The sequence below is a fragment of the Electrophorus electricus genome, chromosome 19 (genome assembly GCF_013358815.1).
Source record: "Electrophorus electricus isolate fEleEle1 chromosome 19, fEleEle1.pri, whole genome shotgun sequence".
Classification (NCBI taxonomy): domain Eukaryota; kingdom Metazoa; phylum Chordata; class Actinopteri; order Gymnotiformes; family Gymnotidae; genus Electrophorus; species Electrophorus electricus.
Window position 1 is genome coordinate 1,005,450 of NC_049553.1, and position 14,310 is coordinate 1,019,759.

At 43.3% G+C, this 14,310-nt stretch overlaps 1 protein-coding gene across 5 annotated transcripts in view; it reads right to left on the bottom strand.

Moving 5' to 3' along the window:
• The window catches only part of ctnnd2b (catenin (cadherin-associated protein), delta 2b), a 55,826-nt gene extending 41,922 nt beyond the window's left edge, over positions 1-13,904 (bottom strand). For 4 of the 5 annotated variants that reach the window (XM_035519937.1, XM_035519936.1, XM_035519935.1 and 1 more), the window contains exons 1-2: positions 13,680-13,904; positions 3,209-3,342 (exon numbers count right to left, since the gene is read on the bottom strand). In XM_035519937.1, the coding sequence (XP_035375830.1) occupies positions 3,209-3,337 (129 nt within the window). In that variant the 5' untranslated portion in view covers positions 3,338-3,342; positions 13,680-13,904. Of the gene's footprint in view, positions 1-3,208; positions 3,343-11,722; positions 11,795-13,679 lie in introns of those variants that run through there. The other variant, XM_035519934.1, reaches the window with a different exon arrangement.
• Between the last annotated feature and the right edge of the window lie 406 nt (positions 13,905-14,310).

The following is a 14,310-nucleotide window of genomic DNA, read 5'->3' on the forward strand; positions in this document are numbered from 1 at the left end:
GCCATCTTGGAGGCATCTTGTAATGCTTCCTTTGGTTCTGAATAAAGAGACAGATTTGTTGAACTTGCAAATATATTTAGAAGGAGTCCTCTAAAGTGTAATATGCATGTAGACTCCTGAACCATGCGGTGAGGTTTTCAGAGGTCAACAGCACAACAATAGCATGCCGAGACATAGTTCAACTTCCGATGAACTTTCATGCTCATTTGAGTGTAATGGTGCTTTTTGGCTTAAAAGATCTTTGAACATTAAAACTCATTAAAGGAAATACCAGCAAATTCTCAGACTTCACCTTTGGCAAAAAAAACCCCTCCATTTGTTTTAATCACCGTTCACATCAGAAAGAAGTATAATGAACCAAAAGCCTCTCAGAAAAAGAATACTAATGACAGTCTGCACTTCTACATGCATTAGACACGCCTAGTATTAGGTGGGTGTCATACTGGCCCTTTAAAAAAGATGGCCACAATTTCTATCTGCACACTCTCCTCACAAAAGCTGATAATAGCCCTGGGCATTGGACACTCTCCCCGTGTAACCTGCTACAAACCTAAAGGAGTTCTGAGGCTTAGTTATGTGTCAATATGTCAAGCTCTTAAAGCTCACAGATTCATTTTCATTCACATAACTGAAAAAAACACAGCACCCTATCGCTGACCACAACAACGATATCAACGATAAACCAGTCCGAAACTGTCCTGCTGTAAGACTGTGAGGATGTCACCATCCCAGCCGTAAGGGCTGACTGCTTGCGCCAAAGGGATGAGACAAGTGAACAGCTAAACTGTTGAGGTCTCGGTAACGTTGCATGCCTGTGATACGGTAGACGAGGCTAATGTAATGTCACAGAATGCTTCGAGTCTGAATGCTGACTCCGCATGTTCTACTAAGGGTGGTTATATTAACCTATACCAAGGGACCCACCGAATGGCTTTACCTATATTAGCATAAGGGAACACAGAGGACACTAAGACATTGCAGTATGGTCACGAGAGAAGGCTTACCAGTGCAGTCTTGAAAACTGCAAACAAAGCACACATACAGGACTTGTATATTTTACCATGTTTACACATTTTGCAGGGTTATCCCTGCAGCACAGAGGTGTTCATGCTCGCATGTTACAAGTCCAACCTTGGCTTTATTTTATAAATCTATGAATCCTTTTGCTTAAGCATATAAATATTTTAAATGCTCTAGCTTGCTCCAGTTCAGTTAACTTGAGATTTTTGTCTGGTGACCTCCATAATATTGTCCTTAAAAATGGCAGTATAGAACATTGCCATCTAGTGGTTGTCTTGGAAGGTATATGATTATTTAATATGATAGGTGAATATTGTATGCTACAATTACAGCTGCAGGAAGTTCACAGGCTCAAAAGGATCAAAGGCACTTGGCAAGCGCAGGATGCCAGTCTAGCAAACTATGACCTAATAAAGAATCGCTATGACCTAACGGAGAATGACAAGCCACACAGGTTTTTAAAAAGCAGAGCACATCATATAGGCAGGACAGGAAGCCCAATGAGATTTGCCCTCAGTTATCTCTTTACACAGCAGGGCGACACTAATTGCCCCCTCCTTTTGACAGCATGGCTTTCTCTCTCTCTCTTCTTCTGATGAGCAAGCCAAGCGAAGAATATGGCTGACATTATGTTATTATTATTTTTATCTTCCTTCTCTGATAGGAGAGCTCATAGGCTGGGCTACTACTGCCTATGGTTTTGGCCTACTTTATCATTTCCCATGTACATTCCTGACCCAGAGAGTGTGCCATTTTTTCCCCTGTCCTGTGGTTAAAAACAGGAGAGTGTATTAAACAGACAGGATGTGGTTGGTACACGCACACACATACACACACACACACACACACACATACACACACACACACACACACACACACACACACACACATACACACACACACACACACACACACACACACACACATACACACACACACACACATACACACACACACACACACACACACACACACACACACATACACACACACACACACACACACACACACACACACACACACACACACACACACACATACACACACACACATACACACACACACACACACACACACACACACACACACACACATACACACACACACACACACACACACACACACACATACACACACACACACACACACACACATACACACACACACACACACACACACACACACACACACACACACATACATGTATGTATGTGTGTGTGTATATATATGTATATATATTCCAGGTGAGTAACTGAGGTGCAGTGTAGTAAGAGATGCGTCTCTATTATAGTGAGTAAAGTACACAAGGTTTCCAGAGAAACAGGACGTTTCGGACAGAGGTCCTTTCTAAGCTGTGCAAGTAAATTGCTTCTGAAGCATTGTGCCTGTACAGTTAATGAAGGACCTCTGTCCAAAACATCCTGTTTCTCTGGAAACCCTGTGTACCTTGTGTACTTCACTACAATTGAATCTCTCTCTCTATGAAAGACACTGAAGGTGTCATTTATAGGTGACCCAGTGAACAACATGCATTTAATGACCATCGATCAGCCATGGTTAATAATCAACCGCAAACAGACAATGAGAAATCTGCCGGTCTGTGACATCATCCAGTGACCCCGTCACGGAGAAGCGTAAGTGGCACAAGGATGCAGCTGACCTGCGGATAGCCACTCACATCAAAGCAGCCCTGGTTGCAGGGTAGTGCTGTGCTGGAACTGTGAGGCAGCCTGCAGCCTGACATGCCATATATTACACCACATTTCCCCAACCACCCCTTTCCAAAAATAATCCTTGTGTGTCACATGGTTTGGATCCACCCTGCCCGCAGTCTTACTTCACACCGATGACACACACTCACAGGCATCATGGGTTGCACAGAGACCAGTAAAAACCATTAAGTGTTGTTTGCATCTATGGCGTCAGATAATGTCTACATGGAAGCTGTGTGCAGCTTGGCATTTTCTGAATTTCAGAAATGTTACGGGCCTGCATAATTACCATTTATACCACGTAATGATAGTTTTGAGAAGTGGAGAATTTATAATCAAAGTGTTGCAAAATTAGAAGGATGGATGCCAAATGCCGTGGCGATGTAGTACGGAACACGGCAATCCTGAGAGGAGGAATCCAACACAACAGAGGGGGATACAATGGGGTGGACTGAAAAAGCCATAATTGAAATCACCTGCTCCTTGACGGAGGCCAGGATGGCGGAGGTGGTCTCCGTCTCGGCTCCGTCTCCACCAGAGGCGTTCAGAACCGGGCTCAGCATACTAGAGTTCTCACTGTTGGAGAGTTGGTCGGGAACTGGCATTACCCCTGCAAAGAAGCACAGCCGAGAAACAAAGGAATAAAAACACGCGAGACTCCGAAACAAAACAAGCAACGTAGTTCTACAATCAATACAACAGGCATACCAAAAGGCATACATTTTCTGCAATTCTGCCCACTATTGGAATTACTGTCCGGGATATGTGATTTTGAATATAAACAGATATATGTTAATGTTAATGTTGCGTATTGCAAGTAATAATTTCCTAGAATGAAATAGCATTCAGTCTGTATTCCAGGATCCAGATTTAAAGCAGATCCTTTTCTCTTTCTGCTTGCTATTCACTCTCTGTCCTAATTTTGTCTTCTCCCTGTTGTGGCTGGTCTCTCCCAAACACAGCGGTTACCTGCGTTTTTGTAAAGACCTTAAATCCAGTGGCCTATGCCTGAAGTCATGAAGCCTGACTGGAGTACTCTGGGATTCCCACAACACCACTCTCTCTCTTCCTCACTCCTCTATCCCTACCCTTGCCTTTCTATCTCTCTCTCTCTCTCTCTCTCTCTCTCTCTCTCTCTCTCTCTTTCTCTCTCTCCCTCTCTTATGATCTCTCCCCCTCCCTCTGTGCAGACTGTCATAGCCTGTCACCATTGCCCGGTTCCAGATCCAGCCCACCAAATGTTAGGATGAGCACTGCACTGCAAGCATCTGTACCACACAGCAGGAGACAGAAAATGGCTGCTCTTGCAGAGCAACTGCTCCATACAACTATAAACTGGTACCAGCAACTTCACCCACCTGCATTGGTCGCCTTACAGCTAACGTGCCTTCTTTTGTAGCTAACAAAAAACCTGAACATTGTAGTACTGAGAATACATAGAGGACGATTAGAGAAAGTAAACTGGCACAAAGCTAGGAGCTCATCTTCTCCTTGTGGCCTGAAGGCAGACAGAGACAGACGGACATTTCTAGGTCAAACTTGCCAAACTGCAGCCACTTTGGATCAGCCAAGCGTGGAAGCTTAATAAAAGCACCAGCTGTTCGTATATGTGCGATGCATTACACACTTTGGTGCTAGCATTTGTCATGTATCCTCATTTGATTGACAGTAATCTTGAAATGGAAGCTCAAAAATAAACATAATGACTCTATCATAATGACAGATGCAGGTACAGAAAAAACAGAGAACCTCTCAACCCCACTGTTACACAAAGCCCTGACTACATTAATTAGAATTAGGCGCGCCTTTATTTGGCAGCGATGTGCCTAAATAAAGTTATTTGCTATGGTAAAGATGGGGTGGAGTACTTTATGTAATGGCCAGGCAGAAATCCAGATCACATTTCCCCATGATAAATAGAGCACAATCCATCCATGCTGAGGTTTCAGTACGTACCCCACCAACCGATTTATGCAAACTCCAGACCAAACCACAAAGATCTCCTCACACTGTCAGCAAACGCAAACAGGTCCCCTGCTGTATCATTAAAATGAACCGTGCTGTTTATTTTGGTCGCAGTACCTTACTTGTCTAGACTTTGTTTTCTGTGCCATCCTTTCAAATAATGAGCAACGATATATATATAACAGCTAGCCACGTGTCAGAAGCACTTTCAGCGGAAGTGCATGCCACGGATGTGTAGCACGTTTTGGAGGGATGACGTGTTTCGGGACAGCGGCCCTGAGAACCACCAATGCACAGCTGACTAACAAGTGACGAACACAAAGTCACTGTCTGCTAAAGCTCTAGGTATGATCCAGGGCTGGTGCTAGTGGTCGAAAGGCCCAGGTGGTGCGGCTCCTAAAATGATGCTGTCAGTCACCGAAATTCTGGGCTGGCACTTGAATCAACTGCAAAGAAGCAGACACAAAACATGTCAAAGATGCCGACAAATATGAAGATCCTACTGAAATCTCCTGGAATTACTGGGAATGTTTGCCAGTTCTGTGTGCCCTGCTCTGCATGTCTCCCTGCTGTTTTCTCTGCTCTAACACTCATTTCAATCTCACAAAAGGCTAGTTAATGGACCGAGGAGCTGAGGCAGGTGTACCGAGAGCTGAAGAAACTAAACAATGTAGTGCAGAGATACTCCAGGAGTGAGAAACACAGGTCTGAAGCTTAACTATAACAACCACTTGCTAAAAATGAATTGTATTACAAATACACTGAATAACAACCCATATTAAAGCTTAAGGCGTAGAAACTGCTTCTGAAGAACTGCCACCTTTCAAACAGAACTCTATTTCATCTTATTTCATCTTAACATCTGAGCTGGACCAAACACTCCCAGCAAATGATATGGCTCAGAATTTAAAGGTTCTAGGACCCAGTCAGTATAGACAGTTGTCAGACTCTGGGATTGTACCACTTCAGTTCTTCATGCAAGTGCTTTAAAGTTGCAGCACTTCATCTGCATCGTGGAGTAATGGAGCCCAATGTTGAGGTAATCTGACACAATATGCTGGTTGCTGTGGTACATAAAGGGAAATGCTGTTTCACTGTCACATAGTGCAGATGTCTGAGCAGAGCCACTCGAAACTCTTCATATTTTACTCCCATTCTACTTTGTCATTGACTGAAAGGGAATATTTTTACCCCATGAGTATTTCCCTAGCACATCTGAACAGCGCTTTGATCTACTGATTTTTCAACAAAAAGGAAGCGAAATCTATGGCGATGTTGGCTTATTTTCCGACACCAACACCAAATCACGAGGCCCCGACCCCTTGCTGGAGAGCTCAGCTTCCATCAGCATGAAGCAGGTGATTAGCAGATCCTCCGGAAGATATGACATCATCTCATGAGGCTGCTGCAAGCCCTGCCAGCCTATACTACATTTCCTCTCCCCTTGTGTTCCCAATAAGCACAATTCTAGTTGTTTTAAGAAGCATTGCAATTTTTAATGACTTCCCTCATGAATTGAACTGTTTTGGGAGAAAAAGTACCTTCAACTAAGGGGGATTTTGGAACAACAACATTTTGTATTTAGAGCGCTTAAATTTGTTTTTTTGCAGAGGAACAGGTAAAAGCAGGGCTTGTAAGAGCCTGTCATGAGTCGTCTTAGTGGACCTGCCACAAAGCCCTATGGAATAGGGTCATATCCAACTCTCTTGAAAACAACAGGCTAGTGCCTCACACCTGTTACCAGAAATAAGCTGTGTCAGTAAAGAACCTTGCTGTGACAAACAAACACCTCATTCACTCAGACCGGACAACGAAACAGACCCTGGTTAAATGTTAAACAATCAGTCTTATTTTGATGTTGACAATATGGCTCAGTATTTTTAAATGAAGCTTTATTCAGTGTCTGAACAACCTGCTTAGCTGTTTTTTATGTTTAACGTCTCATTCGGGACAGCTGTCCTTAGCTTGCATTTTCATCCCAATTTCCTGCCATTAAGGCCCCAGCCATATGCTTTTGACAACAAATTAGTCTCTATGGGGCACTGTCTGACTTGTCTTTCGACAAGCCAAAGATCCACTTCACTGAAGTTTGTCTCACAACCTGGACTGCGTCACTCTGAGAAGCCCAGATGTTCCCCGTACATTTTCACAGAGTCCATGCGACATGTCCCGTGCGTGATGGGGCCTCTGAAAAAACTCAGGGTGCTGCCCATTATATCAAACACATGAAAATAAAACCATCGGTGTGAGACTGTGATTGGGGAGAGTGAACCTGCAAACATTGCAAGCTACGAGCTCCCTTGCTGCAAGCGAGACTCTAAGTGAACGTTTTAAAACAAAGACATGGTAAACAGAATCATTCTGGCTATTGCTTTACTGTTGGTGATCAAAGCTCTTTTTTTCTAATACACTGACATTAAAAAACTCAATTTTCTTGCTCGATAATAATAAGGGCGGAGCTTGGTAGAATATTATCACACAGGATCACTGCGCTCGCACAAACGGTAAACTATGCTAGCCATTTGTTATGTACTCAATCTGCCCACTTCCAGCTACTTTGCACACCACGTTAACCTGAGAGGTTTTTTCTCAGTGCAGAGAGTTTTATTTCGCACCACTGTCTTGCATCGGAGATAAAAAGAACTAAAATAAATAAATAAATAGAGCACACAGGAGGAGTAAAACGTTCAATAAGGTCTTCAAAGATCTAATCTCTTCTTGAATTGTGCGTATCCACAGCAGAGGTGCACACAACCGGAAACAAAGCTGAAAATGACATGGGTCTAATATAGTCAAAAATGAGCTCTGTTCTGCCTCTTATGTTGCACTTGGAATTCTGATTCCTGACCACAATCCTGTGCAGTACACGATGTAGACTTTATAGCCTTCCTGTAGAGTTTCAGAATAAACTCTGCCACCATAAAAGTAAACTGCATTCGTGCTTGGGTAGATACTATGCCAACGGGTATAGTGCTCTGAGTGCTATGAAACATGGAAAACGAAAATGAATAAAGGGGGAAAACGCGGTGGTTTTTATCCCCCACACACCTGTATGTGCCTTTATGAGTGATTACACATGACCATGGCTATGGTCGGCAAAAGGTAAGCCTCGCAAAGATGTGCCACCCAACCCAAATGTCACAGGCACATCAGGAAAGCAGAACAAAGCCAAGGCAATTAAAGCCCTCTTGCAATAACCTTCTGAAAAGACAGCTGAGAATGACACTGATAATAAAGCGTAATTACTTGGTGCTCGCTGTGATCAAACAGGCCCTGCTGCTTTGCTGGGTCCTCTTCTCTTCTGATTAGATAGGTATGTATGCTTTTTTACCCCCTCATTGGTCTCTTTTTAATTTTTTTAATTTGGTTTTAGAATAGTATAGTTTGAAAACACATTCCCAAATACCATTTATATCATTAATTTTACTGACAGGCGCTGGAACTGATTCAAAAATTACATTTAGTTAAACCGTTCACATTGGCTGCAGAGAACATGTTTCAGTTTATTTTAATTTGCAATGATATCAAGTTTCAAAGAAAAAAATGGTATTTTTTTCCAAAGCAGATTCATAAGTCATGCTGTACCCACATAACGGGTAACCAGCAGCATAAAGGTGCATTCTCCACAAAGTCTTCGTATAATTCTAAAATTGCCGATGGATTTGTATTACTTGTAAATGTGCAACTAATATAATGCTGTACTAAAGCCTTATGGTGTGGGATGTTATAGAGAAAATATATTATAAATTAGCCCCACCATCTTAAATGACTGCAGTACAGTCAAGAGCAAGGCTCAGATTCTGTCAGATCTTCGGTTGGCATCAATTCCTCTACTTCAGGAAGCTGCGTTTTTCTCAATTTTTTTTTTTTTTACATGCTTTTCTTGCATTGCAAATTCAGAGCCTTCCAGACTCAAACAGAGGAACTTACTGCATGATTCTGGTAATGCGCTTCCAAACAGCTAAGATGACAATAGCTATGCCATGTAGGAGGTTAGAGTTGGGCTCAGTGAGGACACCATCCCCTAGCAAGCATGGTGACCTCATTCCACTTCTGACATTCGACATGGTCGACGGAGACGATTCCTAGTCTTGCACAGACTCTCCATGGCACAGCCAGCAAACACTACCTCTCCATGGCACAGCCAGCAAACACTACCTCTCCATGGCACAGCCAGCAAACACTACCTCTCCATGGCACAGCCAGCAAACACTACCTCTCCATGGCACAGCCAGCAAACACTACCTCTCCATGGCACTGCCAGCAAACACTACCTCACCATGGCACTGCCAGCAAACACTACCTCTCCATGGCACAGCAAACACTACCTCTCCATGGCACTGCCAGCAAACACTACCTCTCCATGGCACAGCCAGCAAACACTACCTCTCCATGGCACAGCCAGCAAACACTACCTCTCCATGGCACTGCCAGCAAACACTACCTCTCCATGGCACAGCCAGCAAACACTACCTCACCATGGCACTGCCAGCAAACACTACCTCTCCATGGCACAGCAAACACTACCTCACCATGGCACTGCCAGCAAACACTACCTCTCCATGGCACAGCAAACACGACCTCTCCATGGCACAGCCAGCAAACACTACCTCTCCATGGCACTACCAGCAAACACTACCTCTCCATGGCTTCTGGGTCTACAAGCTCCAAGGGCTCACTGTTGGAGTTAGGCCTTGTGTTTCAGTTCAATGGTTCCAATCCTTGTGAGTGAAACCAGTGAAAAAGACTGGCAATCTGATAATTTTTGATAATATACTTACTTCCTGCTGGTCTGACCTGTTGTCTGCACTGTGTCTCAGAACCTCTCCCCTGTGACAGAAAAGGGAATGTTCTTGCCTCATATCAGCCCTCTCCTCTCACACTGAGATCTTTATAGCCCCTTTTGTTTGTGGGAGACAACATATTAGTGGGAATGGAGGGTGCCTTGGTAACTGGTGGCAGAGTGCTGCCTATGGAGCCCCCTGTTCATGAGAGAACAGCACAGCAGCAGGGTCTACAAGGGACTGCAGTGGAACACAGTAAGTGGATGAAACAAGGCTGCCGTTCTGAGCCTGAGTACTGCTTAACAATGCTTAAACTAATCTTTTTTTTCTCTCTGTTTTCACATGCATGTTAAATATGCAAGTTTAGATTTTGTCCATGAACGGAATCTACGTAGATCACTTAAAAATGTATATTATTGTACACAATGCTTGGTTTCACACAGTTGATTTTCCTCCCCCTTGACTAAAACAAATCCTTCTGAGGTCGTTTAAAATGACAATCATTTACTTCTACTGAGTATGTCTTATGATTGACAGGATTAAATATGTGACCTATTGATTGACTTAGTTTAAAGGAAAGATGATACACTTATGGACACTGGTTTGAGATAAAACTCTTCTTCACCTGTATGACAATGTACTCGGTGTTAGTACCAAATGCCTAAAGCATTCTCTATTTATTTTACCCAAGATAAATTTGACATATCCCTGGAAATACATGAATGTGTGTCTCATATCTATCAACTAGGCATCAGGAAATTTGAATTTCATTTCTGAATTTAGCCTAATCAATTAACCATATTTTTTAGGATTTAAAATATGTCTCACCCTGGATATATGACATAATTTACAGCATTTAGCTGATGCTTTTATCCAAAGCAACTTACAATTATGACACAATTTGAGGGTTAAGGGTCTTGCTCAGGGTCCCAACAGTGGCAACTTAGCAGTGGTGGGGCTTGAACCAACAACCTTCCGAGTACCTTAAATACTGAGCTACCATCGCCCATACCGAGCTACCACTGCCCATAATGGGACATAATGGGTATTTAATTTTAAATTTGGACTTTTACAAGAATATGACCCTACAATTGTAGTGAAAAATGTGACAAACCACCACAGGTATCACAGATCTGCAAAGCCCATAAATAGATGGCAAGAATCCTTCTGCTTCTGATATTTCACATTTTATGTGTCAGTAGTTCCATTTGTAGGTGTGAACGCTGACTGAGCACACGCTGTCTCTCCTGATGCCATGTCTTTATAACCTGGGGCAGCCAGTTACAAATGCATCTCTTGCTCTCCCATTGTGCCTTCTCCGGAGCATGGGCGAGGTGGACACCTAGCAAAGCGTCTTTGTGTCTGCAGAGGATGAGGAGACCTGCATATAATAGCATCTTTCCATGGTACACTGATCAACCAAGCATAAGCAAGAGAGCTCACTCAGGCACTTGATCTGGGCATTCGATCTGGGCACGAGACAAGGGAAATGTAACCTGGCAGAGGGAAGATATCCAAGAAGAAACACGTAGCAGTTGCTGAATTCCACTTGCAAATGATCAGTACACCTTTAACTCTGGTCATCTGAATCTCAGCCAAATTCTAAATTACTTTTAGCTATTTAAACTAACAATGGGAACAAGTATCTATTACCAGTTCATTTTCATTAATCTAAACTGGACGAATTTCAGCTGCTTTTGGTTTAAACATAAGTTTGTTTTAGAGGACCACAAATGAAGAACAACTATCAAACTTATAATCTAGTCCTCACATTTGAAAGCCCAACTGGCACCAAATACTGGGAACAGTTTCTCAAATTTCAAGAAACTGCCATGTCATTGCAGCCGTGCCAGCCGTAATCGACAATCTGCTGCTTGTGGAATCAGCTGTGTTGACAACAAAGACATCGTGGTCATTGCCAGCCTTTTCCACGGGATGGTAATGTGGAAAGGAACGTGTTTTCCAACTGACTGGCTTCAAGACTTTATTGATCACACCCTTATTATTTCTGAAACTCCCTGCTCCATCACAAAACTCTGATTATACTGAAGTGAAAAAATATTTATTTTAGCCCCCTTTTTTTTCAATTCAGTATGTCAGTAAATCTGTGTCACTTGTACCCTCAACATCAACCACTGTATACTTTCTCCATCTTGTCTTTGCTGCTATTACTTCCTTTCAAAATGACCAGTCACAGGACTGTCAAGGCCATTAGTGTATTCAGTGGAGAATATTACGTACCTCTGGTGCAACGCACAGGTCACAGAGAAGATCATCTGGCAGAGCAAATAACCCAGTGAGACAGCAGCCTGAAGTCCAGCTACAGGGTGCACTGCTGCCGTGACCAGGGGCTTTCTAGCCGCTCCGCTTCAGGAGGAATCAAAGGTCAACTTCAGCTCTGAGCTTCAAACTAACCAATGAGAAATCAGCAGGGCAGGGGGCAGTAAGCACAAAGAAGAACATATCTTTCCATAATGGATGCCTATTAGAATTCAAATATTCCCCAAAAGATTTTGTGCTACTGTTGGAGAGATGCACATGCATCATTGGGGAATGGTATCGGCCAAGTAGCAAGATTCCACAAAACGTTTTTATTTAAAAAAAAGTTTCCACATCATTACATGATGAATAATAACATATTTAGATGTACACTGATCTGTAGCCAATAAATAGCCAGACAGAATCCAGCCATAATAATGGCAGGCATAACAGTTTATTGGTGAAAGAATGCCCATTATCAACACTAATGCACTCCATTTGGTACAAATGCATCATTTAAATAATTAATGATAATAACAGCACTCTGCTTGGCAATGTTTGCCCCTTCCAGGCAGAGGAACTGGTGACCTGAACCCTACACCCATTATCCTCTATCTACAGAGGGATGCCGCTACTAGTCAAGCCACGGTATCAGTCCTCTAGGTGATGTTACTCCCCAAATAGTTACCTGCAGCCTTCTTTTTTTGGGGGGGGGGGGTTCTTAAGGAGGATGGACCATATTAATTCAACCAATGGAAATAATTACAGCACACATAGACCGTACTATAAAATCCTAACAGGGACAGCAGACTATGACTGCAGTCTCATTAAGGCTAAGATTTAGTGAGCCCTCAGTACCAATAGTCATACGTCATTAAAAGGTCTGTGACCGTCTTAGACGAATCACTCAACATAAATTGCAAACATCAAGCAAACAAACTTTCATACAAGCCATCTTGTAATTTATGACTGAAGATCATACCTGTGACCTATCAAAGATGTTAATGATGTGTTGAGCATGCCTCAGTCCCAGCTAGCATTACAATCTGCTTGAAACCTGACTGAACTGCATAAGACAATTAAAATTCAACTTCAAGTTTACATTGCTGAAAACGAATAGAAATGTTTGTGCAATGTGCCATAGGTTTTAGTGCTAAAGGTCTCTCTCTCTTCTACATATTCACACTTTGCGTGTGTGTGTGTGTGTGTGTGTGTGTGTGTGTGTGTGTGTGTGTGTGAGAGAGAGAGAGAGAGAGAGAGAGAGAGACACACACACACACACACACACAGACACACACACACACACACACACACACACACACACACACACACACAAGTCTATGTGATTTCATGGCCTTCTTGTCTGTGGCAATCCACTTAGAAATATGGGAAAACTGCGAAGGCACGTTAAGGTTCGCGTTTTCATGGCTGGGTTACGCGATGCTTACAGCAGCATGGTCCTTCCACCAGCACGGTAGCTTTTCCTCTTTTAAGTCAGCCCATTGTAGTCTACATGAATATACACATCGATAATGTTAATTTCTTTCGCCCTCCGCAAGGCCAGAATACGCTGCGACCAGCGGACAACAGTAGAGCCCGCCGTCGATTGCAATCGTACAAATATAGCATTAAAATTTAGGTCAATAGGGAAGTAATTTCTTTTTTTCCCTCACCCCCAGCTCGCTGGGATGGAGATCCAGCCTCTAATGGATTCCGTTTTCAGCTCCCAGACAACGCTGTGTGCTTTTATAAACGCGAGGATGACATAAATCAAGATCTCCACACGTCTTTCACTACGGCGAAACGGGATGCGCCAAAAAAATCTACCCATAAGACACATGCTATCCTGAACATCTAATTTGACCCCGATGCTGATGTGTCCAGTCGTAGGTGGGAAGCATGGCAGCTGGAGAGGCGGCTGGAATGACATTGCGCTTACCGAGTAATATCCAGGGGTACCACGGTCTCCTCGCCTCCCCCGACGATTAACACCGAGAATTCAGACTGAGTCAAATATGCCAACCATCCCTTACAGCTGTCGCAGGAAACAAGACCTTTGGAGAGATGCTGGCGCGGTGAAGTGAAGAAAGCATCGGTAAAACATCCGCGGACAACCACTGGGGAAGAACATCGGCAAACTGCGGAGAGGAGGTAGCAGCGCTCTCTCTTCTCAGCACCTTACTGCAGTGACGGCGGGGATGCCACAGCGACATCTTCTGGTTAGATTTTCAAATTCATTCTCCCCCACCCCAGTTTCCTACTAGGTAGGCATGCTACACAAATGACTATGACCCTACTGTAGCTCTCCACAGATTTATTTATTTATTTATTTATTTATTTACATGAGATGAGCGCACACAACACACGGTATTCCAACACACAACGTGCCTGTGAGCGATAAAAGCACTATATGCACACCTGCTCAGTGACTCCACGAATGCCTCATAGTTTTCTGGTGGTCCACCCCCCCCCACCAAAAGACATTCCAGGACCCTGTTGCTAAAGGTCATCAGCCCAGTCCAAAAAGTCAGGATGATGTTAGGTGAGACAGGCATTGTAGTGTGAAAGCA